Source organism: Rhincodon typus, chromosome 26 (genome assembly GCF_021869965.1).
Source record: "Rhincodon typus isolate 14 chromosome 26, sRhiTyp1.1, whole genome shotgun sequence".
NCBI lineage: Eukaryota > Metazoa > Chordata > Chondrichthyes > Orectolobiformes > Rhincodontidae > Rhincodon > Rhincodon typus.
The window spans coordinates 5,175,512-5,203,331 of NC_063357.1; the positions used below are offsets into that span (position 1 = coordinate 5,175,512).

The 27,820-nt window shown below is 40.3% G+C and overlaps 1 protein-coding gene across 5 annotated transcripts in view; it reads right to left on the bottom strand.

Annotated features, from left to right (window-relative positions):
* med13a (mediator complex subunit 13a) overlaps window positions 1-27,820 on the bottom strand; it is a 208,567-nt gene that overhangs the window by 92,044 nt on the left and 88,703 nt on the right. For all 5 annotated transcript variants that reach the window (XM_048612425.1, XM_048612423.1, XM_048612424.1 and 2 more), the window contains 6 exons: window positions 20,517-20,662; window positions 19,068-19,265; window positions 13,262-13,465; window positions 10,026-10,185; window positions 4,683-4,787; window positions 1,074-1,772 (listed from right to left, as the gene is read on the bottom strand). In XM_048612425.1, coding sequence (XP_048468382.1) covers window positions 1,074-1,772; window positions 4,683-4,787; window positions 10,026-10,185; window positions 13,262-13,465; window positions 19,068-19,265; window positions 20,517-20,662 — 1,512 coding nt within the window. The remainder of the gene's footprint in view (window positions 1-1,073; window positions 1,773-4,682; window positions 4,788-10,025; window positions 10,186-13,261; window positions 13,466-19,067; window positions 19,266-20,516; window positions 20,663-27,820) is intronic.

Here is a 27,820-nt window from a genome sequence, read left to right on the forward strand (position 1 = left end):
ATTCATGTTCTTGTTGAATTAGTTTTTGTAAGGAATCGCTCACATTTGCACAATATATTTGACAGTTCAGCTTCATGACTCCGTGCCTCACCTTCTCAGTATCTTCCCCTATAAACCAATACTACTTTCTCTTCCCTGCTCTGAAGGCAGACATGGAAGCAAGCTCCCAAGATATACACATTAATATTTTGCACATAAAATTCAATACTATGTTTAAATGTAGTCACTAATTTGGATACATATATCTCCTCCCATGTCTTTAACTTTTCATTTCTACTGAAGTATTTTGTTCATTTGTTGAAAGACTAGGAAAACGAAGGATTCAGGGTAGTTCAGCCTACATACTGTTTTTAAAAAAAAAAACACTACATTCGTGGCTAAGTGCATTGTTTGTTGCCATTCCACACAATATGTTGTTATTTTGTATATTTTGGTTTATTTGTTTTTCGTTTTCATTATTACTTTTTATATATTAATTAATTTTTAAAGTTCTCTCGTTTCATTTCGTCTCAGGAATCCTGCCAGAACATAACAGATAATACCGCTCAACATATATAGTTTACATCCACTACTTTATTTTAGTCTCCTTGCATTAAGCCCTGCTACAGTACAGCCACAATGTAGTACCTGACTGAGTTACTTTCTGAGCCTAGACCACCAAATATGAGCTTTTCAACAGTGTTTGTATGCCCATGGGAAGAAAGAAGGTCAGCTTTATTTTCATTCAACACAAAGTTCCCAATTGCATTTAGTTAAAAACTAACAGGAGTGGGCTGCTCTATACAATTAATACTGTGCCCAGTTATTAATTCCCTAATTCTGTCCCATTAATAGATCAGAAATAATCATTTCCTTGATGTCCAATTCAGCCACTTCTATCGATACTGAGCAATCAAGCATACTTTCAGACAACGTTCCTTACTAATGAAACTGAAATAATCCAAAAATACTACGGCTACATTACAATCATCAACTCAAACCAAATTAAGATCAGTTTGTTTTCTGGCAACAAAAAAAAATGATGTTTTGTGCTATATAATAATTATTTTCCGAATATTTCACGAAACACTTACTCTGAAACAGAAGAAAGTGCATGCTCTTGGTTGTTCACTGCAGTATACTCCTCTCTGTATTTATCCAATGGCAGCTGTGGTGGCACAAAATCAGATTCCATGTAAGTGGGCAGTCGATAACATTTCCATGTGACATCAGGCCCATTATCTTCAAATTGCAACACACTGCTACTGTAAGTTGTAGGCTCCATCACTTCTGAAAAACCCAACGAGAAAGCTTGGGTGGGAACTGTCTCCATCCTGTCCTCAACAACTTTGCCTGGTAGTAGTGGATCTGGAGCAGGTATCTGGCAGAATGGCTGACTTTGAGGCGTCAATGGATTTTTAAATGCATCACCCACATCCTCACCCCTCTCACATGGATGAGGGCTGAGGGGTGGCGGTGGTGGCGAGTTAGGTAGCTCTGGGATGTGTAACTGTGAGGACTTTGTGGAGCTTACAAGGTCATTAGGCCTTGTATTTGGATACCTTCCTCTGTTGTCCTGTTGCCTAATTCCAAGTCTGTGATTAGTTGAGTCCGGTTCCATTGCAACGTCATCACATACTGAATTACGGTGATGAAAAGGAGTTAGTGGTCGCTTCTGTTGTTTTTCCCCTTTTTCTTGCTTGTCGTTCATTTTATGCTTGAGTGCTGTTGACTGTTGTGGACCAGGAGTCTGAGACTGTCCTTGGACACCAGTGCCTCTTTTATTCTTATGCCTGCAAAAGTATTGGTAAAATTATAGCAGTCAAAGTCAAAATAAGGATTTTGCTTTTAAAAAAGAAATAACATTATGTACACGAGTTCACACCAGGACAACTGATGATATTTGAGGTAACCCAAATGAGGTATTACTATTTGACAAACAAAATTGGAGATACAGGCCATTCAGCCACTTTCTCTGCCATTTAATAAGACTAAGTCTGATCTGTTTGTGTTTCAAATTCCACATTCTCCTCCAGTAACGTTTGATTCTCCAGCTTAACAAGAATCTATCCACCTCACCCTTAAAAATATTCAATGACCGCTTCTCCACCTCCTTCTAAGGCAGAGTTTCAAATTCACACAACCATTTGAAATAAATTCTCCTCATTTCTGTCCTAAAAAGATGATCTCTAATTTTAAAACAATGCCTCCTACAGCTGGACTGACATACAAGAGGAAACATTCTTTCCACATCCACCTGTCAAGAACATTCAGGATCTTGAGGTCTACAATCAAGCTACGTCTCAGTTATAAACTCCACTAGGAATAAGCCCAGCCTGTCCAACCTATCCTAAAACAATCTAGCTATTCTCGGTATCAATGTAGTAAACTTTATCTGTACTGCCTCCAATGCATTTACATTCTTCCTTAATTAAGGACACGAAAGCTAGTGTTCAAAAAGTGATCTCACCAATGCGCTGTATAACTGAAGCGTAATATTCTTATTTTTATGTTCAATTCCATTGGCCTTCTTGATTATATACTATACCAAAAATACTAACCTTTTGTGGCACATACACTAGAACACCTAAATCCCTATGCACTTCAGACTGCCACAGTCATTCACTATTTAAGTAATACTGCTTTTTCATTGTTCCTGCCAAAGTGAGCAACTTCACATTTTCCCACATTATACATCATTCTATTTACAAGCTTCTGCGACCTCCTGTACACAAATCATTTACAATGTAGGGGAATTATAAAATTTAGATATATATGAGATAGTAACAAACATCGCCAATTAACCATGCTTCCTGATGCACATAAAGAACTGTATGCACCTTGAAACAGAAATGGATAACTGAAAAGTTTAGTGTAGAGAACTCAATTTATATTTGCCAATTTTAAGAAACATTCTCAATACCCCAATGAGCTGAAGGTCAAATCAGAACAGACTAGCTGGAGAAATTAAAGACTATGGGATCAAAGGGAACACAGCAGCATGAATATAAAACTAGTTACAGGACAGAAAGCAGACAATAGTAACAAACTATTGTTTTTCAACACAGGAATACGTTATTGTTGGTAGGGTCACTGTTCTTTTTGATGTCAATACATTATCCTGGACTTGGGAATACAAGTCAACGTCAAAGGTTGTTAGTGAAATAAGTCTCAAATGCAGTAACTGATGCAGGAGGACAGTCTCAGGTTTCAGGAACGCAAGGTTGGTAAAATGGGATGACATATAGTAAATAACATTTAACACAGAAGAAGTGTGAAGTAGTTAATTTTATTGGAAGCATTAGGAGATCCAGTAGGAACTATACGACACAATTTTAAAGGGGGTATCCAACCAAATCTTTGCAGATAGCAAGACAGATTGAGAAGGCAGTTGAAATAGCTTTTGAAACACTTGGCTTTACTAATAAAGGATGATGATACAAAAGCAAGGAAGTTATGCTAAACTTTAGTAAAAGACTGTTTAGCTGTTATGCTCAATTCTGGGTGGCACACTTTGTGGGTAAAGATGATCTTCAGGACAGTGCAGAAGAAAATTACAAGAATTGTATCATGAACGAATGCCTTCAATTTTGAAGAGAGACTGTTCCTCACATAGAGAACGTTAAGTGGAAATCTGATGTTAATGCTATGTTCATACTCAAATTTGCTACATGCATTCTTGAAATGTCAGGTTTGCAAGAATACAGACATGTGGATCACGACTAATTCCACCTCTCAAAATCTGACCTTATCCTCAAAATCAACATAATCATTTTGTCCTTCTAATTAATTTTCTCTCTGCCCATGCTTCCATCGCCCTGCCTCAAAACAAAAGCAGCGAGATGGAGCAAAGGATACGAAGAGAAGGAAAATTTGCAAGACAAATGAACTTCCATGGAAAAATAACCAGGCACATCTCTTAAGTCTTCACCCTGTCACAGCCGAAGACCATAAGCCTAGAGGCTCATTTGTCCATACATGTTACTGCAGTTCCCATTTCTGCAATCCATTACTTGCTGACTGGTATATGGTCGTCTATTTTTAAAGTAGAAATGGTACAATATAATTAAAAATCAGAAAAGGAACAAATGACAAGCAGATAAACTGAAATTAAACAGTGGGATGAGGAAAAACAAAACAGACTTGAAGAAAAATAATACATGAGAAGCAAATGATTTGACATTTTAGTGCATGACCAATTGCACAGGAGATCAACTCGTTGAACTACATTTAAAATACTCAAATAAGTGGATAATTTAACAGCTATTCTTAAAGGCTGCTATTCTTAAAATTTTTTTTAATCAACCCTTTCAATTCAAAGTTCAGATCCCTTTCAGCAGCTATGGCAGTTTACATGCCTGCCTAGCCTTCAATCCCATTGCCAAAATGAATTAAGACACTTAAATAATAAAAGTTATGATCAAAAGTCTACTTTATAAGCCAGGGAAGATTGGAAGTCTGACAACTTGACCCTTATTCTGATCTGGAAAGCAGAACTGCCCAATGACTGAAAAAGCTAAAGCACATTGGATAAACCTGCAACTCATTTTAACAGCAACCCCAGTCCACAATGGCATCTGCTGTGATCTTTTTAATTCTCACTTTAATAATTAATTTTGTCCCTAAACAGCAACTAATGGATTAAGTGTTCATGAGAAAAACAAAAAAGATCAGAAAGATTACATTCGATAAAAGTACTCTACCTTGAACAGTTGCAATTCACCCTATGTGTAGCTTCAACAAAATCCCATGATGTCTCTTTGCCAGATGAATCATCTTCACATCCATTCACATTAGAATATTTCCGTCTGGAATTGATCATATTTGAATTAAGTTTGATATTGATCAATGTTTTCTTTTATCCAAAACCATCCGAAAAAAGATCACAATGTTTGTTCAATCCAGCCTTAGCAGTTCTGAGGCAGTCAGAATACTGAAACAGCAGACTGGGAATTCTACATTTCTCATTGCTGTGGGATTGTTGTGACGTTGTTGTCAGATACTTCACAAAATGTGAAATCTGAGCATCTATCTTTTAAAAATAATCAGATAGCAAAATAAACAGAATTAGGACCGTCAGCCCACTAGGTGCATAGTTACAAAAGTCCATACCAGAAAGGAAATCTTTAAAAAAATTGAAGATGATGCACCCCAGCCCACAGTATCCACTGGCCAGAGAACTGTAATAGGAACAGAAGTAGGCCATTAGGTCCCTTGAGCCTGTTCCACCATTCAATAAGTTCATGGCTGATCCAATTTTCCCTGTAACCCAGGATTCTCCTACCAATCAAGAGTATATCTATCTTTGCTTTAAATATACACAAGAACTCTGCCCCCACAGCTCTCTCTGGCAAGGAATTCCAAAGACTCAATCCTCAAAAGAAATTCCTCCTCATCTCAGCCTTAAATTAGTGCCCCTTTATTCTGAGACAATGCCCCCTGGTCCTAGAATCTCCAATGAAGGAAAACATCTCTCAGCATTTACCATCTCAAGACACTTAAGAATCCTATATGTCTCAGGTGAGATCACCTCTCATTTTTCTGAACTCCAATATTTAGTCTTTGCTCATAAGACAATCCCTCCATAGGATAGGGATCATTCTAGTGAACATTCTCAGAACTGACTCCAATGAAATAATACCTTTTCTTAAGTAAGGGGATCAAAATTGCTCACAGTACTCCAACTGTGGTCTCACCAGCACCTTGTACTGTTGCATTAAGACTCCCATGACATAAGGGCCACCATTCCATTAGCTTTCCCGATTACCTGCTGCACCTGTGAGCTAGTTTTCAGTGTTTGGTTCACACACACCCCCAAGTGCCTTTGTGTTGCCCCTGCAGCTTTTTTCCATTCAAATAATACTGTTCTTATGCTCTCCCTTCCAAATTGAACAACTTCACATTTTCCCACATTAAACTCCCAATTATCAATATTTTTCCCACTTACTTTACCTAACAATATATCTCTAAACTGTGTCTATCCCTTTTAAAACTTGCCTGTCTAGTTTTGTGTCATCTGCAAATTTGGTTACAGTACATTTGCTTTCTTTTTCAAAATCATTAATATATATTGTAAACAATTGCAGGTCCAGTACTAATACCTGTGGAATCCCACTGGCCACCAACCTGAAAAGAACTTATTCCCACTCCCTGTTCTCTGCCTATTAGCCAATTCTCTATCCACGTCATTATACCACCTCCCACACTGTGGGATCTCATCTTACGGACTTTTGAGAGATACCTTACTGAACCCCTTCTGGAAGTCCAAATACAACACATCTACTGGTTCCTGCTCAGGTTCAGACTTCCCTGACCACACTATCCCCGATGACAATGAAATTTCTCTATTCTCCTCACTCTTGATAGGCTCCTGTACCATGGTGCTATGGTTACTTTGCTCACCCTGCCTACAGCTCCTGCTCTTGGGCATACCTGGGTAAGACGGAGGACATGTTCATCAGTCATTAACAGACTATCATTAACAGACTATAAAGAGCCATGATCCTAGCAGTTCTCCATTAGTTGGAGTCTGGTGGACAAAGGTGAAGGTCCTTAAGTTCAGACATGGAGATTATGTTAGATTGAGTACTCTTGACATCAAGGCCATGTTTAGCTGAGTATGGCATCAAAGACTCCAAGCAAAACTGAACATAACAGGTATCAGAGGATCAATTTTCTCCACTGTTTGAGTTATACCAAGCACAAAGGAAAACAACAGTGGTCTTTGGAGGTCAATCATCTGAGCACTAGAACACCACTGCGGCAGTTTCTCAGGGTAGTGTCCTAGACCCAAACATCTTCAGCTCTTTCAATGATCTTCCCTCCATCATGAAATTAGAATTCAGGCATTCAACGAAGATTACAAATGTTCAGCACCATTTGTGACTCCTCAGATAGCGAAGTAGCAAGTGTCCATGTGCAACAAAACATGCATAACAAGATGTGAGCTGATAAATGACAGGCAACAGTTGTACCATACAAGGACCATGCAATGAATAGCTTCAACAAGAGAAAACAGAACATTCTATTTGCTTCCCTGACTAGTTGCTGTACCTGCATACTACCATTCTGCAATTCATGCTCGCAGTCTGATAGCAAGTTTTGAAAGCTTGTTACAGATTAAAGGCGGACCAGATTATTTCATTTCAAACAAGGGTTAAGGCACTTACACTTGAAGAGAAAGGCAGCAACCTATGTGTTGAAATTGGATAGACTGTAAATGGAGTTGTTTGCTCAGTTGGCTATGTAACTGGTTTGTGCTACAGACTGACCCCAATGGAGAGGGTGCAATGCCTGTTCCAGCTGAGGTTACCACGAAGGCCCTGCCTTCTCAACCTCACCTTAGATTTATTTTTTAATTCACTCATGGGATAAGCATATCACAGGCTAGGCCACTGTTTATTGCCCATTCCTAACTGCCCGGTTATGCATCAACCATATTGCAATGGATCTGGAGTGCCATGAAAGCCAGCCCAGATAACGATGGCAGTTTACTTCCCTAAATGACGTTAGTGAACCAGGTGTTTCTTCCCCTAACAATCAACATTAGATTTTTAATGAATTCAAATCCCTCCACATGCCGAGGTGGGATCTGAACCTGGGTCTCTGGATTAACAGTTCAGTGATAATACTACCAGGCCTTCACCTCCCCTTAATTGTGAGATACTGTGAGCCTCGAGTTAAACTCAACACCAGTCATGTCTCTGTGGAAAGTGCATCCAATGGGATGATGGGGGCTTTCTGACTGTACATCTCCAGATGCATTTACAATATCAGGCTATAAAGGGCCAAACTTTAAACTATCCACTTATTTCCAAGTTTTAAAAAAATTAGGACTTTCTTTTTTCATTCATGGGAAATTGGCTTTACTGACTAGGCTAGCATTTATTGCCTATCCCCAACTGCCTTCCAGAAAGTGGCAATGAGTCTTCTTTACCAACTACATTGTACACCAAGTGCTGTTAAACATGAATGGAGTTCCAGGATTCAGATATATAATCACAGTCAAGATGGTAACTGGTTTAGAGGAGAACATGCAGATGATGGTGTTCACAAGTGATTGCTGCACTTGTTCTTCTAGATGGTGCTCATAAAAAAGACTGGAGAAACTCAGGTCTGGCCGCATCTGTGGAGACAGGACAATTAATGTTTAGAGTCTGATATGACTCTTCTAAACTAAAAGGGGTTAGAAAATTGTGTGGAGGATACAACGATTATGCTCCGAAGTTGTGGAATTCAACGCCAAGTCCTAGAGACTACAGCGTGTATAAGTGGAAAACAGGTGCTGTTCCTAGTGCTTCGTTGAAATACTGTGGCAGGCACAGGACAGAAATGTTTGCACGGGAACACGAGGGTTTACTGAAATGGCAAAAGAACTAGAGTTAGGATCATTTCGATTGAAATGTTGGAGTACTATGGACAGTCATCCTGACACCCCAGACACTGAATAAATTTAAGGAGATGATTTTTAATACATTGGATTGAAGGATTATGGCAAATAAGCAGCAAAGTGGAAATGAGGCAGAGATGTGTTCTGCCATGATCACAATGAATGGCAAAACAGCTTCAAGGGGCTGAACTGTCTACTCCTATTCCTAGTTATCATGTTTCTGTCACTACAGAAGTATCAGTGCTGGCCACGGGATTGGAAGGTGCTATCTAAGAAGCCTTGGCAAATTTCTATGATGCATCTTGTTACGGTACACCCTGCTCCTACAGAGCATTGGTGATGGAGACAGTGAACACTTGTGGATGTGGTGCCAACCAAGTAAGTTGATTTATCTTGGATGTTGTCAAGTTTCTTACACTCATCCAGGCGAGTGGGGAGCATTCCATCACAGCTCTGATAAGTGTCTTGTAAATGACAAACAGGCCTTGGGAGTCACGAGGCAAGTAACTTACCGCAAGATTCCTAGTACCTGGCCTGCTCCAGTAGCCACAGGATTTACGTGGCTAGTCTAGTTCAGTTTCTAGTAAATGGTAACCTCCAAGATATTGATAGTGAGGGATTTCAGGGCTAGAAATGCATTGAACACCGTGGGGCAATAGATACTTGCAAGAATAACTGAACAGCCTTTTTACCAGGATGTATGGCCCACGTAATTGCGGTGGAGATGGGTTTTCAGAGGATGTATTGTTAAGATATCCTCGAAAACTCTCAGACACAGGCAGTCTGTCAGGATTCAGGAGAGGGAGTGCAGCTATAGGCAGCAAGACATTGGTTCAGCGTGCAGGAATGCGGATGGGAGCCTGAAGTTGAATTAAAAGTACCGAATTCATGATGAGTTATATGGGTTAGAACATTCAGCTAGCTGATGCTCAAGGAAGAATCTCTGGAGGGAAAAACAGAATGGTCTATTTTGTGGCATAAAGTTCAAGTTGTCTACAAAGGTAGTGTTTCAGTCTTTGCTACAGCAAGTCTTAAAATGTGAAATCTTGTCATGTCATCCTTTCAGCTAATCCCTGGAAGTTTGAATTTATTTATTAAAACATTAGCAGATTCTAGGGAGGTCATAACAGAAATATAAACATAATAGTACTGTGATTTAATTACTGAGTAAAGAATTGAGTGTTTAAGTTTACAAATCTTATGTCTGAAACCCCCAAATTAACAAACAAAACCTGTAAACAAGAAACACACTATTATATCCAGATCTTTAACACAAGTGCCATGTGCTCACAGTTACACATATTCCCCAATCAGCACATATTCTATGCAATTCCTCTTGCCCATCAAAGAATAAGCCTGGTACCACACACTGCCTGAATTAAATGTTGTTCTTATTCCTGCACTGTGCACCTGAAGGACCATTAAAGGAAATGGGACTATGATCCCAGCTTCCCCAAGGAAAGAAACAGAAAATAAAACTTAAGGCTAACACATTTATTTAGATTTAAGCTGTGGTTGCTGATAATACCCTAACAGCCCTATTCTGTTCGTTGGGAGAAAAATTGGAGGTGGGGAAAAATAAGTAAAGAAGTCTAGGATTGCTCACTTTCCCACATCCCCAAAGCTGCCAAGTAATTCAGTTACAAGAAATACTCACTTTTTCTGGGTTTTGTTCAGATTGCACTCCTGCCACACCTTCTCTACCACTTGATTGGCTAATTTTCTAGGAATTTTTCCGCCATGCCCTGAATTTTCCACATTAAGTACCTCACACATTGAAGGAACCTTCACCCACTTCTGGGTGGCCTGAATTTCAGCTGAAAAGGAAAAAAATTGCACTTAGCTTTTTTAAAATCTTCATGTAAGGTTAAGTTGCAAAAATGCACAAACAGTAAAACAATACAGTGGGGTTGATATTTTTTCCCCATTTTCCCCACAAAATGAAGGCTTAAATTATGATGCATCTCTTCAGGGAACCACAAGACTGTCAAGCAATAAGCAAATTTGTGTTATTGTGATGAAAGTTCATGATACCTTATTACTATTATTTGGAAATTTGGCTTTTGAAGTGGACAGAACCATCTATAGCTTCAAGTTTGATTTGTAATTTTTATTATGCGTGTTGAAGCAGAATGTTTTAGTTTAATGCTGAGTTCTAAGCATGGCCCTGCAGTGCCTGAAGTTTTGTTTAACTGCATCCAGATAAAGGTTTTTAAAATTCTTGGTGATTAGTTCAGCACATTAAAAAAAAAAATTCTGCTGTTGTTTCTAAAGTCATCATGTGACACAGGGACAGACTACATTTCTCTTTAGAGGGGCAGAACGAATCAACCAGAAGTTCAAGGAGTGTTTCTTTCACAGAGTGTCTATGTAGGCTTCCTTCAGAAAAGAAAAGACCTACAACAGTAGTGGTACAATTTAGCAGTCTCCAGAACAGTCTGGACAAGAGAAAGTGGTCTTGAGAAGCTCCGGAAACCAAAGGCTGGAGAACATCAGTTTAAGGAACATGAAAAGACATCAACTAAAGAGGCCAGCATCTAGTGAATGCGGAGGCTTGCTAGAAAGATACATTTAGTTATGCCGACTGAAGAAGGGACTTTGGCGCAGACAAAGTGACACTTCAATGAGGATGCTGTTGAGAGTAAAAATGTTAGAAAATTACTTCTGATACATGTAATAAGCTTGTTTCAAATAGCATTTGTACACTAAAATTTTATGCACTTTTTTCCCTTTTATGTGTAATCCACTTTAACGTTCTTTTGTTAAAAATATGTTGACAGATTCACAAGAGGCTTCCAGTGACTGACCACAGTAACCAAATTCTAAAACTAAAATATTTATAGTCCATCAAGCCAAGTTTCACCCTGGCATCTGACTTGGCCACTATTAATTTCAACTGAGATCATAACAGCATAGTGAAGTGCATTAAAATAGACTTCCACAGTATTTGATGTTCATTTAACATGTTGTCAAACATGGACTAGTGCTTACAGCATATATATTTTTATTTGGTTTCCCATCACTCAGCATACCATGATAGATGGGCCATTGACAGTTGTCTTTCCTGACTTCGCTACTGTGGTATCTGCCCCAAGCTTTAGTTTGTCCCTCAGCACAGTATCCTGGATCTTGGAATATGCCAGCCTGCAACACTGTCATCGACAGCTCTTTGCATAGGAAAAGAAACAAGACTTGGGCAGACCAAGGGGCTAGCATCTTTCAAAAAGTTCCCAAAAACAGCCCACAAACCTAAAGTCCTTTTTTAGGAGGTACTCAGGATGATCTTTGACAAAACCCATCATATCTTGTCGGACCTATTTGTAAAGTCATGTTTCAGAAGGTGGTGGGTGACAGTCTCTTCTCGCTGCAACCACTTTGAGGGCAGGACAGAGAGGCAGTGAGACTTTGGGCGTGCAGGAACGACCTGACAGGGAAGTCCCCTCCTTTTCCATCCAAGTATGTCTCGATGCTGATTTCAAAGTTCTGACAGTGAGGCATTCTAAATAACTGGAAGTTTGTTCAGGGCACCATCCACTGGGCACACCATCCGTCTTTTGCGCACAGCCTTGATGACATTACATCCGTACTACTACCTGATGGATGGAATCAAAGTGGTTTTTCTGCACAAACTTCTCTATGAGGGAGAGATGGTACGGTCTGATCCAGCTGAACAGCACAGGGCGGTACAGCAGCTCACAGCGCCAAGGACCCTAATTCAATTCCACCTTCAGGTGCCTGTCTGTGTGGAGCTTGTACATTCTCCCCATGTCTGCATGGGTTTCCCCTGGGTGCTTCGGTTCCCTCCCACAGTCCAAAGATGTGCAGGTTAGGTGGATTGGCCATGCTAACTTGCCCATTGTGTCCAGGGATGTGCAGGCTAGGTGGGCTAACTATGGGAAATGCAGGGTTACAGGAATAGAGTAGGGGAGTGGGTCCAGGTGGGACGGTCTTTAGAGGGTCGATGTGGACTCAATAGGCCGTATGGCCTGGATCCACATTATGGGGATTCTATATCTGAATGGAGGATTCCATGGCAGTGTGGTCAGAACCATTCTTTGCAACACAAAGAAACAGACAAAACCATATAACACAGTGCCTGACGTTTACACAAAGTGGCTCTACCCAGCTTGCTGCAATGGCACTTAAAAAATGGTCATCCAACTTTTTCTAGAGATTTGCACACAGTTCCCCTGCGAAACTGGTCTTCTTTTTAATCACCAGATCAAATGGAAGATAATGCAGAAAACTGCCACAGTGCAGGAGCAGCATTTGAACCAGACCTAAGCCATATAGAGCAACACCCAAAGTATCTTGCACATGATGACCAGATAAGTCAAAATATTTTTGAAACAATCCAATTTAGATTATACTGCCTGCCATGTGTTTTCTTTTTCCCTCAGAGTGCATCACTTCAAACTTATCCACATTAAAGTGCATCTGCCAGGAGAAAACTACTTTTCCAGCATTATGGGGAAAAAGCCAAGTGTGGGGTTAAATTAGGCAGTTCTTTAAAATAACCTAATATGCATAAATGGCACAACTCGTATCATTCAGCACAGAATGGGCCATATCAATCAGGTGACTGGAAACAGTTTTATCTCAAGAAAAAGAAGCTGCAGAATCCAAGGCCAGAACAAACAAAATGTAATGCCCGGCGCTCAATCATAGCTCAGAATGTAACGTTTAAGTAACAAACTGGATTATAACATTAAAGCTTGGTGAATAAACCAAAATCATACGTCTTCCAAATTTAAGTGGCAACATACACATGATAGTTGCAAAGACACAAACCTGGATGCTATGGATCTAATAGAAAATGAAGGAAATAGTTGGTATCTGTTGTGACTAATGAGATGCAGAAAACACAAGTCATACCAGTCCCCAGTATATTACCTGTTTCAGTTTCTTCTGGTGATGTGGGTGGAGTCAAGGTCACAGAGGAAATGGCTGGATCCCTTATTGGGGGAGGCACTTGGTGAGCACTTGTGTATGCAGCTGTGCAATGCGTCGTCCCAGTGGAGCTGCTTAAGATGCCAGTGGCAACATCAGGCTGAGGCACCAAAACAAAGCAAGCTGGGTACACCATTCGCACACCAGCTATAAAAAAAAATAACAGACATTAACAAAGAGCATCTTTGATAAAGATATTAATGTTCATTGCTAAATTGAATATCTGATGTAAATTGATAGTACCAGGAATGACAAAATGTTACGTTGCAACATTAGTCCCGTTACAAATCTCACAAATATACAACTTGGCCCAGAACTTTCCTGCATATCAAATTTATTTCTCAAACAATAAGTCTATTTAAAATCATATGCATCATTAAATACAAGCATGTTTCAGGGCAGTAGCAGACATAAGTTGGAATTAGATCCATGAACCACACAGTTTATTTCATTTAAACTACAAAATAGCTTCACAATGTGCACAAAAAGCATTTCTGTAGATCTAACAGAATAATTTTCACAACATTGTGATTTAATTTCATGAACAAAAATAAAGGACCAACACAGCCAACCCACAGAATACAAGAAAAGAAAGCACCTCATCCCGAACTGTCTCAATAGGCTAAGGCATATGGAGCACATGCAGGACAGGGGAGGCAGATATGAAATACAAACCATTTAAGCACAGAAGGAAGCCAAGTAGTTTTGGGAGGAGGACCATGAGGTGGAGGAAGACAACAGCATAGTCAGGGGGTCACACAGCTCTCTGCTGTTAAAAGCATCAGCTCAGAAGGCAGTGTTGCTTGCACAGTGCCAGGGCCCGGGGACTCAGCTTTGCACAGGAGAGGAAGTGGATTGGGAGGGATAGGATCCATTTGTCATGGTCCACACGGGTACCAACAACATAGAACTAGGAAGGAGGTTCTGCTTCTAGGAAGTAAATTTAAAAGCAGACGTTTGAAAGCTAATAATGTCTGGGTTATTACCTGATCTATGAACAAAACTGATGTAGGGCAAATAAGATTAGAGATGAATGCACAGCTCAAAGATTAATGCAAAGAAATGGATTTAGATTTATGTGTCACTAGCATGAGGGAAACTGAGGATGCACCAATGGGATGATCTTAACCTGAACCATGTCAGTGAGCTACACGAATGGCACAGCAGAATGGGCAGTAAACTAAAAAGCGGAAGAAGGGATTGAGAGAGGAAATGTTGCAAATCAGAGGGAAATAATGAGATAAACAGGGCGGCAAGTTGGCCAATGATAATCAGAATGCATTAAGAAAGACAGAGCACACTTATTTTAAACAGTGCACCAACGTGCAAGGTCAAGGTGGACTGACTGATTTATTGTCACGTGTACCGAACGACAGTGAAATGCTTTGTTTACAAGCAGTACAAGAATTGTAATAATGGCAAAAAGATAGAAATAAAAGCTCTAAATCTGTGTGCAGCATTTGTAATGAAATGGATAAATTGTTAGAATAGATTAGAAATAAATATGGATGACTAAATAACCATTAGAGAGACATAGGTGCAGGTTGTCCAAATGTTAGGACCTTAATGTTGAAGTGCATTCCATTTTCTGAAGAGTTAGGAAACTAGGAAAAGATGGTGGGGCAGCTCTGATAATTAAGGGTGTCAACAGTAGTCTTGAGAGATGGCCTTCACTAAAAACAGCAAGCTCTGTAATTCATTTTGGTAGAGATAACAAAATAGGAAATTAAAAGGAAGTTGGCAGAAATAACTTCATAAGCCTCCTAATAGTAATTACACTGTAGGACAGAGTATACAGAAATAAGTGGGGTATGCAAGAAAAATCTCACAATTATGAGGTGATTCTGATCTGCATGTTGACTGTGTGAATCAGATTTGCTAAGGTAACCTGGAAAATGATTTCACACAGTGTAGTCAGGACAATTTCTGACAGCAGTACATTTCAGAGCCAAAAACAAAAAAATCTATTCCTATTTAAATGGAAGAACTTGCTGGTATAGAAGGAGCTGTGTCCACTATACATAATTGCATAAAAGTTTGTATGCAGGTACAGCATGTGATTAAAAAGGCAAAATGGAATGTTTTCATTTAAAGCAAGGGGAATGGAATATAAAAATAGGAATGTTTTAGTGAAGCTGTACAGGGTCTTGACGAGATCACATCTGGAATACTATGTACACTTTTGGTGTCCTTTTTGAAATAAGGTAATTGTTTTGCAAGCAGTTCAGAGAAGGTTCACTAAACTCACTCCTGGCAAGAATTTTTACCTTATGGAGAAAAGTTGAACAGATTGAGCCTATATCCATTGGAAATTTGAAGAATGAATTTGAAGGCAATCTCACTGGAAGATGGATGATCCTGTGGGAGTTTGATAGGATGGATACCAGGAGAATGTTTCCTTTTGTGAGGAATACTTAGACTAGGGGTCAAATGAGAGGTCCGCCTCTTACGACTCAGAGTTGTTAATATGTCGAATAAAATCAATAAGCTTGAAGAAACTTAGGTCTGTCAGCATCTGTAAATCGTTACCTTTACATTTCTCAATACAAATACATACACATACATGAAAATAAGATAACACAAAAAAAGTGCCTTTTAAAGAAAATTCCATACACCAATTTAATTTTTTTGGTTCAGAAAAACTTTCAATGATTCTTCGCTGGAAACGGAGGACAATGACATCATTTCTGTCCCACCCCCATCAATGTATACCTTGTTTTCGTCTGGATTTTCAGTCAGAGCCCATCTTTGTTCTATTGTTAACATCATGCTGGATCTATAATTTGTTCTTTTTCAACCATTAGCATTCACATTTGTTCCATGACACCGCTGATCTCGAATCTTATTCGCCCACTAATCTTTCACTAACAATCCCAGTTGTTTGACTTGCCTCAACCCCTTTTTCAACAGCATTAAACACATCACATTTCCAACTCTTCAGTTCCAAAGAGGACACATTGAACTCAAAACATTTCTCTCTCTATAGATGCTGACAGACCTGTCAAGTTTCTCCACATTCTGTTTTTATTTCAGAAGTCCAGCACCTACCACATTTTACTTGCTTGGATGTGGTGCTCCGCCATTTGATCATTGCTGTTAGGTTTCTCAACCCCATTCTTCTGGCCTTTTCCCTGTAGCCGTTGACCCCGCCCCCACCTTACTAATCAAGAACCCGTCTGTCTTAAATACACCCAAAGACTTGGACTCCACAACCCTCTGCAGCACTGAGTTCCACAGATTAATCACCCTCTGGCTGAAGAAATTCTCCCTCATTTCAATTCTAAAGGGTCACCCCTTCACTGAGGCCGTGCCTCAGGTTATAGCATCTCCTACAAGTGGAGATATCTTCTCCACATCTACCCTATCCAGGTCTTTCCATATTCTCTAAGTTACAATCAGATTCTGCCCCAGCCCATTCTTCTAAACTTTAAGTACAATTGTAGGGTTCTCAAATATTCCTCATATGACAAAACCTGCATCCCTGGGATCATTCTTGTAAAATTCCTTGTAAACCCTACCAACGCCAAGACATCCTTCTTTAGATACGGAATTCAAAACTGCTCAGAATATTCCAAACACAGCCTTAGCAGTACATCCCTGCTCTTGTATTCTAGTCCTCGTGAAATGAATGTTGACACTGCATTTGCCTTCCTAACTGCCAAATGAACTTGCATGTTAACCTTAAGAGAATCCTGAATTAGGACTTCTATATCCCTTTGTGCTGCAGATTTCTGAAGCGTTTCCCCACTTAGAAAATAGTCTACATCTTTATTCTTCCTACCAAAACACATAACCTCACACCTTCCAATATTGTATTCCATCTGCCACTTCTATCCCACTCTTCTAGCCCGACCAAGTCCTTCTGCAATCCCCCCACTTTCTCAACACTACCTGCCCCTCCACCTATCTTTGTGCCATCTGAAAACTTAGCAACAATGCCCTCAGTTTCTTCGTCCATATCATTAATGTATAACCTGAATAGTTGTGGTCCCAGCAGTGACCTTTGCAAGCACCACCAGTTACCTGCCATCCTGAAGAAGAGTTCTTTATCCCACACTCTGCCTTCAGCCATTCAACTAATCTATTATCCATGGTAGTACCTTGCCCCCCAAAACCATGGGCTCTTATTGTACTTGGCAGCCTCCTGTGCAGTACTTTGTCAAAGGTCTTCTGGAAATCCAAATAAGTCATGTCCACTGGCTCTCTTTTGTTGAACTTGATTGCTACCTCTTCAAATAATTCTAACAGATTTATCAGGCATAACCTTCCCTCGACGAAGCAGTGTTGACTCAGCCCTATCTTATCACGCACCTCTAAGTACTCTGCAATCTCATCCTTAATAATGGACTCTAAAATTTTACAAATAACCAAGGTCAGGCTAACTGGCATTTAATTTCCCATCTTCTGCCTCGCTCCATCCTTAAACAGGGATGTAAATTAGCGATTTTCCCTCTGGTTCCCGAAAGATCTCCACCAATGCTTCCACAATCTCTTCAGCTATCACCTTCTGACTCTGGAGAATACATCATCTGGTCCAGGTGACTCATCCACCTTCAGACCTTTCAGCTTCAGCAGCATCTTCTCCTTAGTGATGGCCATTACACTCACTCTGCCCCCTGACTTTCCTGAAGTTCTGTTATTCTGTTGGTGTCTTCCACTGTAAAGACTGGTGCAAAATACCTATTCAGTTCCACCATGATTTCTTCATTTCCCCATTACTACTCCTCCACTCTTTGTCCACTCTCGCCTCTTGCTCACCTTATACTTATCTAAAAATTCTTTTGTCATCTTTTATATTACTAGCTAGCTAATTTTAAATATCAACTTCTCCCCACTTATTGCTTTCTTAGGTGCCCTCTGCCGGTTTTTGAAAGCTTCCTAATCCTCTGGTTTCCCACTAATTTTCACCACATTGTATGTTTTTTCTTTTGCTTTTACACATGCCCCCGACTTCCCTGGTCAGCCATAGTTCCCTCATCCTTCCCAGTGGTATGTTTCTACTTCCTTGGGATGAATTTCTGAATTCTGCCTCCTGAATTACCCCAAGAAATTCCTGCCATTGCTGCTCCACTATCTTTTCTGCTAGGCTCCTCTTCCAATCAACTCTAGACATGAGCTCCTCCCTCATGTCTCTAGAATTATCTTTACTCAAATGTAATACTTGATTCTAGGTTCACCACTCAAACTGCAGGGTGAATTCCATCATACTGTGGTCACTACCTCGAGGGGTTCCTTCACCTAAAGCTCCCCAATCAAGTCAAACTCATTACATACCTATGTCTTATGCTATTATTTCTCAAGTAATTAATTTTGAATATAAATTTCCCATGCAAACTTTGTAAGTTGATAAATTAAAGTACTGTGATATAAAACAGTGTGGCACACCATGTTTATCTATCTTTAGAGTTTCTGTAATAGATTCTTTTCCCTTCTGAATTTCAAATAAAAAGACTAAAACTTTTCTTAGTGACATACAAAATCCTAAATTCAATCCATGTATTATTACTTTCACATTTCTCCAGCAAATACTCTCCTAGCATAGATCATAGAAATAAGGCATGCTTTTTAAAAAGTTGATTAATCAATTTATTTTTAAATTCAGAAATATGGAGGAAAAATGCTATTTTGCGTTAAAGGTTTTGTTGCTAGACAATACCAGCTGTTTACAGATTTCAAACTAAAAGAAAGTAATTTACAAAAAGGTCCATCAAATCAGCAAAACCCGTTCAACCCTTTCAATTCCACTTACCAACAATGACTTCTACAGCTGCTACTGAGTCATCATCCCAGTCTACCTCTTCCTGTTTGTCATCTGTGGTTTCCTTTGAGCTGGTCTGAATTGGATAAAACTGCTTCCATTCTTCTATCAGTTTAAGGGTGGGAGGATCAGATAGTTTGAAAGACTGGCCTGTCAGGGTACCATTTAATCCAAAGGGGCTGAGGATCACTAGAAAGAAAGGATCAGAATACACATTGACAAAGACTTAATACATTGATGGCTGAATGCTAGAATCAACATGCTAGCTCGTCTCCCGAGACCCGGTTCTAATTCAGTACAGACTGACAGGATCAAATATTCTTCAGTTTACTGGTTGCAATTGTCCTCCATGGGAAAAAATATATGTGGAATGAATTCGGGCAACCTTAAAACTGGCTCCAGGCAAGTAAAAGCTCATAGCAGGAAATAAGTGCCAAGAGAATCAGGTCAAAGATGCGTGCAAGTAATGGAAGTTAACAAGTTACAAGAGAGTTCTTTGTGAAACTTAATGGAGACTCATTATCAGATCAAAACAGAGAGAGAGAGTGAAGTTAACTCTGTACTGGACATCCCAAGCCGAATTTGGGAACAGGTGCACATCCACAGCCCTAGAAGCAGATCATAAATGTGCTCAGCAAGCGGGGAATGAATAAAAATCCAAAGCAATAGATTTCAGAAAAGAACAATTGCCTTAAGATAATGGGAGTCAGTGATGAAAGATCAACATCCAAGAAGTTGCTTAAGGAAATAAGGAAGAGGTTCAGAGAAGTATCGTTACACTGACTGCTAGAAGCCTGAAATACCTTGCTATAGGAAACATACAATGCATCCTTTAGGGAGAATGATTAATTAGATGGGGCCCGAGGGAAAGATCAGTGCAGATACAAGCAAAGTGGGTTTTTTCAATATTTCAAAAGTCCTATTCGCGTACAGAACCTTGAAACAAAACAAAAACTGCAGTTTGTTTTGATTGATTGAGAACATTACAATTTGACATTTCCCCCTTCCCTCTGATAGTGCAGTCTCTTACTTGATAGGCAGTAGTAGTTTTCCAGTCCCTTATTCTGCGTAATTAAATATAGACGAGAGTATTCTTATTACTGCTCATCTGTACATGGCATCACAGCTAAGCCAAATCCTGTTCTCAATACAGGGTTATATATTCACATTTTCCAGTCAAGATCAATGGATACCATGGATCAGGAATAATGGAGGTAAATTACAGTAATCCAAATCAGATCATCTCACCAGCTGGTTTTTTGCACAAGGTACAATTTCCTTGCCTGAAGTCTGAAAGTAAACCAGGTACTGTTTTTATTCACAAGACCAGTAGGGCTGGCATTTAACACATCTGTCCCACTTAAGCCTTCTCCCGCCCCACACATACATCAAAAGAGCTTTTTTACAACTTCTATTTTTTCAGAAATAAAGTATTCCTACCTTGGAAGGGGTTAGAGGAACCCTGGGCTGCAGTGACATGTTGCTCACTGAGATGGTATACTGGTTGATGTTGGTTTATCTCAACACTGGTACAGACTTTACTATCCCCATGCAAGAAAAATGTAAAGGAACATGACAAGTGCTCACTAGAGGAAGGAAACAAAATACAATATGATTGCAAAGTTTGCGTCAAATTTAGTTATCTGTAATATCATACAAAGTAGCAACAGAAACAAGTCTCATTAATTTGAATATCAGACTCGTAACAGTGAGGTGACCAATTGCTTCCCACCTCCCTCCTATTACTTTGGGCTGTGTTTACAACTTGTATAGCAGTCCAGTGTTAACCAAGTTGGGTTCAGCTTTGTTCCCCTGCCTTCTTAAAGAAAAAAGCAACAGCCCTGCTAAAACAGAATTGTTCAGATGGCTCTTTTTTGTCCACCTCTTGGCAAATAACATGTACACAATTTTTATAAAGAAGAATGAAGTTGATTGAGGGGAGGGAGGCCACAAAGGCTGAACTATATGCAAACACTTGTTAACACAGTATGATGCAGTTGAATCTTCAAAACAAACAGACTGAACAGTAGTTTTCAATATTAATTGAGAATTAAATGGCTAGATTGGTTCAAACCTGAATGCAATAGCTTGATTAGCATGTTTAAAAAAAAATTCCTAACCAGACAGCAACTGGATAGATAATTCAGAGCATTAGTACGAAAGAAGCAATTCGCAGGTAGTCCTCATATCAGACTGTTGCTCATTTGTAAACAAACAGGAAAAAATTTAACAGTCTTGCATTCACTGATGTGTTATTTAGAAAGTAAAATAGTGTTACATCATTAACTCTGCGAAAGAATTGAGACAGTGAAAGAGATTTATTGTTATTATTATTGTTGAGACAGCTGCAATTTTGGTATTCTGAAACACTTATATTTATATAGTGCCTTTAAAGTGATAAAAGGTCCAAAGACACTTCATAGTATGGCACCATTTATTGAATGAATTAATTGTACAAAATTATTTCTAAATAACTCCAAGCATTTGAAGACCATCAAATACATTATCTTCAGCATCCAAAATAAAGAGTTCATAAAATTCATTCAAAGTCACCTTGACTATGACATTATTGCAAGGATCCCACTCTGAATCATGCGATTTTTTCAGAATCACCACAAAAATTGTATCCCTCTTAGCCATTGATTTGGATAATCTACCTTTCTTGAATGATCAGATGATATTTGGTTCATTAATGCCATCCCATGATTTGACAATTAAACCATACAAAGCATCAAGCAGGCAGTGTTATGATCTCAGCTGATGCAAATACTGGACAAGTCAGATCCTAGAGTGAAACCTGACTTATAGACCATGAAGTCTTGTTTTGCCTTTTCTCCCCCACCACTGTGGAGGCCAGTCACTGAGCACATTCAGAAGAGACTATGAGCGAACTTTTAACAAAGAATGTAAACATTTATTACACAAAATACCTGCAACCATCTGAAAACTGCTTCTTGTCTACTAATGCTCTGAACTGTCTATTGCCGTCTAGTAAGGAATAAAACCATGAAAAGTATTATACTATACAAGAAATATTTGAATGGAACAAAAGAAGTGCAGATGCTGGAAATCTGAAACAAAAACAAATTGCTAGAGAAACTCAGTAAGTCTGGTAGCATTTGTGGAGAAAGTAGAGTTAACATTTCAGGTCTACTGACCCTTCTTCAGAACTGATGGTAGCTAGGAAAAGGTAGTATATTTGCTGAAGACAGGGGTGGTAGAGGGAAAGAAGTACTCAATAGGTGAAAATGGAGTCCAAAGGGCTGACAAAGAGATGTATAATGGTCAGCCAAGAAAGAAAAATTGATAATAAAGACCACTGGTAGATGAAAATAGGTAGGCTCTGCTGAAAGCAGCCTATGTCATGACAGGGCCTGAGGTGTGGTGTTGGGTAATGGACATGGAAGGAGGTGTCAGGCCCTAAAATTACTGAACTTAATATTAAATTAATAAATAAATAAATATCCAATCACTAGATGGAACCACTAGAAGCAAACTACATATTGTTGCAAACCTGCCCACAAATATTCCTCACTTTTCTATCAGGCCATATAAAAATTATATTGACTAAGGCAAAAGTTTGCAATCTTACTGTCAATTTTTTTAAACATGTGTCACAACACCAGAATGTTGTATCAGTACATTCAAAGAAAATGAACTAATTTCAAATGTCATCATGTATCAATGCTGACTACGCAAAATGCCTATAGAAAATGGAACATCTAAGTTTAAAAAATAAATTCAGATAAAAGATGGTTTAGGATACTTTTTTTTTAAAAATGAACATATCGGCCAAAAGAAAATTACTTGAAGATTGCACACCAAGTACTCCATCTAAAACATCCATCTAGTTCTGCTGGATGCTTACAATCCACAAAAAACAAATCTATACCTGAAAATAAAAGTAGCTTTTCCATTTCAAGCCCTTGATTGCAAATACGACTGCTTCGATGCTTATTCCTTCATTTGATCCTTAGTTTTCATAAAGTAGTTAAAAGCAGGTTACCTAGAAAAATCACCTTGGGTCAAGTGGCCCATTCTCTCACAAAGCTTTACTATTTATATTATTAGTTTATTCATTTGTTTTCTAAGTAACAGCTTTGTCCGAAAACATTTCACACCAATAGAACCATCCCTCTCCTACGTACAGCCAACTCATGCAGATACACAATGCTTAATTTTATTCTTTTTTTAAAAAGTCTTCTCCAGACTATTTTATTATAAACTTCCAAACACTTTGGTCTTTGACTGAACAGAAACAAACAGACCATGTTGCTGAATGAGTGGAACTATTGACTGCTGTGAATCTCTTCAGTTGACGTGAAATGACAACAGAAAATTAATCAAGTTCAGTTATATAGTCACAATGAAGAGTCTGCTTCCTATGAGCAGAACAATGCGGACAGTTACTGCTGCGCATCTAGCAACGCAGTGTACCACATCAAGGCTACGAACAACCAATGTTGGAAGGTGTGACAAATAATCTACAATCCTCCCACAGAAACAAACATGTTTGCGAAATTCATTCATTTTTATTTGTTGCAAAAAGGGAATATCAACTAAGCAAGTCAAAATCAACAGCCAGGATTACAAGTATCATCAGCACCAGTTTTCAAATAACATGCTAAACAGTGAGCTTTATCACTTTTGTTTAAATGATGCAGGTCACAAATTACTTCTGGCATACTGATTCAGAGGAGTTAGTAAAGTGAATGACGCAAAAGATCCTCAAACTAGTTTTAAAAAAACAAGCAGTGGCCATGCAAAGTCATGTTAACGATGAGATTACATTGCTACTGTGACCACAAATGGCACTTCAAGACATTCCAAAATCGTGAAAGTCACCATATAAATGCAACTTTTTATGATTAGAAGGGACTGAATCACTGAGCAGAATTTCTTCAAAAGCTGACATGTCAAGTTAATGTAAAGGGGAAGAAAATACTGAATGGGATGTCCCAAGGCTCAGCATTTGCATAAATTATTTTAAAATTTGTTTCAATAATTTAAGTGTGACAATTAGTCAAAGTTGATACCAAACCCAAAGAGCAAAGAATTAACAAACAACTCAGAAATTGCAAAAGGAATTGAATAAAAAAAGTGTATGCAGGCTGAATAATGGCACATGGCATTTAACTCGTGCACTGGACAAAATGCAAGTTGGAAGGAAAAGTGGGCAAATATGAATGAATGGTATAGAAATAGCTAATGATCATTAGGAGATATTCTACTCAACACGAAGCTTAACATGTTCAACAAAAGAACAATGCAGCACAGGAACAGGCCTTTAGCCCTCCAAGCCTGCACAAACACATTTTCCCTTTCCATACTAAAACTGTCTTCACTTACAGGATGCGTATCCCTCAATTCCCTTCCTATTCATGTATTCATCCAGGTGCTTCTCGAATGCTGCTATTGCGTCTCCTTCCACCACCTCCTCCGGCAACACGTTCCAGGCAGTCAACACCGTTTGTGTGAAAACCATGCCTCACACAGCTCTCTTAAAAATGTCCCCCCTCATACCTTGAACCTGTGTCCCCCTAGTAACTGACCCCTGCGCCCTAGGAAAAAGCCTCATACTTTCCATTCTCTCCATGCCATTCACAATCTTATAAACTTCTATTAGGTTATTCCTCAACCTGCTGCATTCCAGTGAAAGCAAACCAAGTCTAGCCAACCTTTCCTCATAGCTAAAATCCCCCATACCAGACAGCATCCTGGTAAAACTTTTCTGTAACCTCTCCAAAGCATCTACATCCTTCTACTAGTGTGGTGACTAGAACTGTATGCAGTACTCCAAGTGTGGCCTAACTAAAGTTCTATAAAGTTGCAGCATATCTTGTCTATCCTTATACTCAATGACTGTTCTAATAAAGGCAAGCATGCCATAAGCCTTTTTCACTACCTTATCTACCTGCATTGCCGCCTTCAGTGATCTGTGGACCTGCACACCCAGATCCCTTTGCATATCAATACACCAAAGGGTTCTGCCATTCACTGCATAAACTTCCACCTGCACTTGACCTTCCCAAATGCATCACCTCACATTTGTCCGGATTAAACTCCATCTGCCATTTTTCTGCCCATGCCTCCAACTGATCTATATCCTACTGTACACTCTGACAATCCTCCTCACTATCCATAAATCCATCAATCTTTATATCGTCCACAAACTTACTAATTAGACCAGCAACATTTTCCTCCAAATCACTTAGGTAGATCACAAATAGCAAAGGCCCCAGCACGGATACCTGTGGAACATGTCCAGTCACAGACCTCCGTTCCAAAAACCATTCTTCCACTGCTACCTTTGGTCTCCTATGACTAAGCCAATTCTGTGTCCATCTTGCGAGCTCACGCTTGATACCATGTGACTACACCTTTGACAAGGTCCCCCATGGCAGACTGGTGCCAAAGGCTTTACTGATGTCCACGTAGACGACATCAACTGCTTTTCCCTCAATCAACTTCGTCACCTCCACAGAAAAACTCAATCAAGTTAGTGAGGCACGATCTGCCCCATACAAAATCATACTGTCTATCACTACTAAGTCTATTTTCTTCTAAATGCGTATAGATCTTGTCCCTGAGAATCTTTTCCAATAACTTCCCTAACACTGACAAGAGACTCACAGGCCTGTAATTTCCAGGATTATCCTTTTTAAACAATGGGACAACTGGCTATTCTCTAGTCTTCTGGGATCTCACCTGTGGCCAAAGAGGATACAAAGATGTCTGTCAATACTCAAGCAATTTGTACTCTTGCCTCCCTCAACATTCTGGGATAGATCCCATCAGGACCCAGGGACTTACCTACTTTAATACTTTTAAAGACACACAATACCTCTTCCCTTTTAATTGCAACTTGGCTTAGAAACTCGACACGCCCTTCCCTGAGATCATCCTCTACCCATTCCTTTTGTTCGGCAAATACTGACAGAAAAGTATTTATTTAGGACCTCGCCTACCTCTTCTGGATCCACACAGATTCCCTCCTTTTTTTGAGACACAATAGGAACTGCAGATGCTGGAGAATCTGAGATAACAAGGTGTAGAGCTGGATGAACACAGCAGGCCAAGCAGCAGAGGAGCAGGAAAGCTGACGTTTTGGACCTAGACCCTTCTTCAGAAATGGGGGAGGGGAAGGGGATTCTGAAATAAATAGGGAGAGAGGGGGAGGCAGATAGAAGATGGATAGAGGAGAAGATAGGTGGAGAGGAGACAGACAGGTCAAAGAGGCAGGGGTGGAGCCAGTAAAGGTGAGTGTAGGTGGGGAGTTAGGGAGGGGATAGATCAGTCCAGGGAGGACGGACAGGTCAAGGGGGCGGGATGAGGCTAGTAGGTGGGAGATGGGGATAGGTGGAAGGAAGGACAGGTTAGGGAGGCGGGGACAAGCTGGACTGGTTTTGGGATGCAGTTGGCGGGAGGGGAGATTTTGAAGCTTGTGAAGTCCACATTGATACCATTGGGCTGCAGGGTTCCCAAGCAAAACATGAGGTACTGCTCCTGCAACCTTCAGGTGGCATCATTGTGGCACTGCAGGAGGCCCAGGATGGACATGTCGTCTAAGGAGTGGGAGGGGGAGTTGAAATGGTTCGCGACTGGGAGGTGCAGTTGTTTGTTGCGAACCAAGCGTAGATGTTCCGCAAAGCAGTCCCCAAGCCTCCGCTTGGTTTCCCCGATGTACAGGTGGCCACATCTGGAACAATGGATACAGGTGAACATCTGCTTGATGCGGAAGGTCTTCTTGGGGCCTGGGATGGGAGTGAGGGGGAGGCGTAGGGGCAGGTGTAGCACTTCTTCCCGCAACTCATCCCTCACACCCCCTCCCCGCAATAACAACTAAAACAGAATCCCCCTCGTCCTCACGTACCACCCCACCAACCTCCGGATCCAACGCATCATCCTCCGACACTTCCGCCATCTGCAATCCGACCCCACCACCAAAGGCATTTTTCCTTCCCCACCCTTATCTGCTTTCCGGAGGGACCACTCTCTCCGTGACTTGCTTGTCCGCTCCACACTTTCCTCCAGCCCCACCACACCCAGCACTTTTCCCTGCAACTGCAGGAAGTGCTACACCTGCCCCTACACCTCCCCCCTCACCGTTATCCCAGGCCCTAAGAAGACCTTCCACATCAAGCAGAGGATCACCTGCACATCTGCTAATGTGGTATACTGTATCCGCTGTTCCCGTCGTGGCCTCCTCTACATCGGGGAAACCAAGCGGAGGCTTGGGGACCGCTTTGCTCAACACCTACGCTCAGTTCGCAACTAACAACTGCACCTCCCAGTTGCGAACCATTTCAACTCCCCCTCCCACTCCTTAGACGACATGCACATCCTGGGGCTCCTGCAGTGCCACAACGATGCCACCCGAAGGTTGCAGGAAAAGCACCTCATATTTCACTTGGGAACCCTGCAGCCCAATGGTATCAATGTGGACTTCACAAGCTTCAAAATCTCCCCTCCCCCAACCGCATCCCAAAACCAGCCCAGCTTGTCCCCTCCTCCCACCTCAAGCCCAACCCCCATCTCCCACCTACTAGCCTCATCCCGCCCCCTTGACCTGTCCGTTCTCCCTGGACTGACCTATCCCTTCCCTAACTCCCCACCTACACTCACCTTTACTGGCTCCAACCCCACCTCTTTGACCTATCTGTCTCCTCTCCACCTATCTTCTCCTTTATCCATCTTCTATCCGCCTCCCCCTCTCTCCCTATTTATTTCAGAATCCCCTTCCC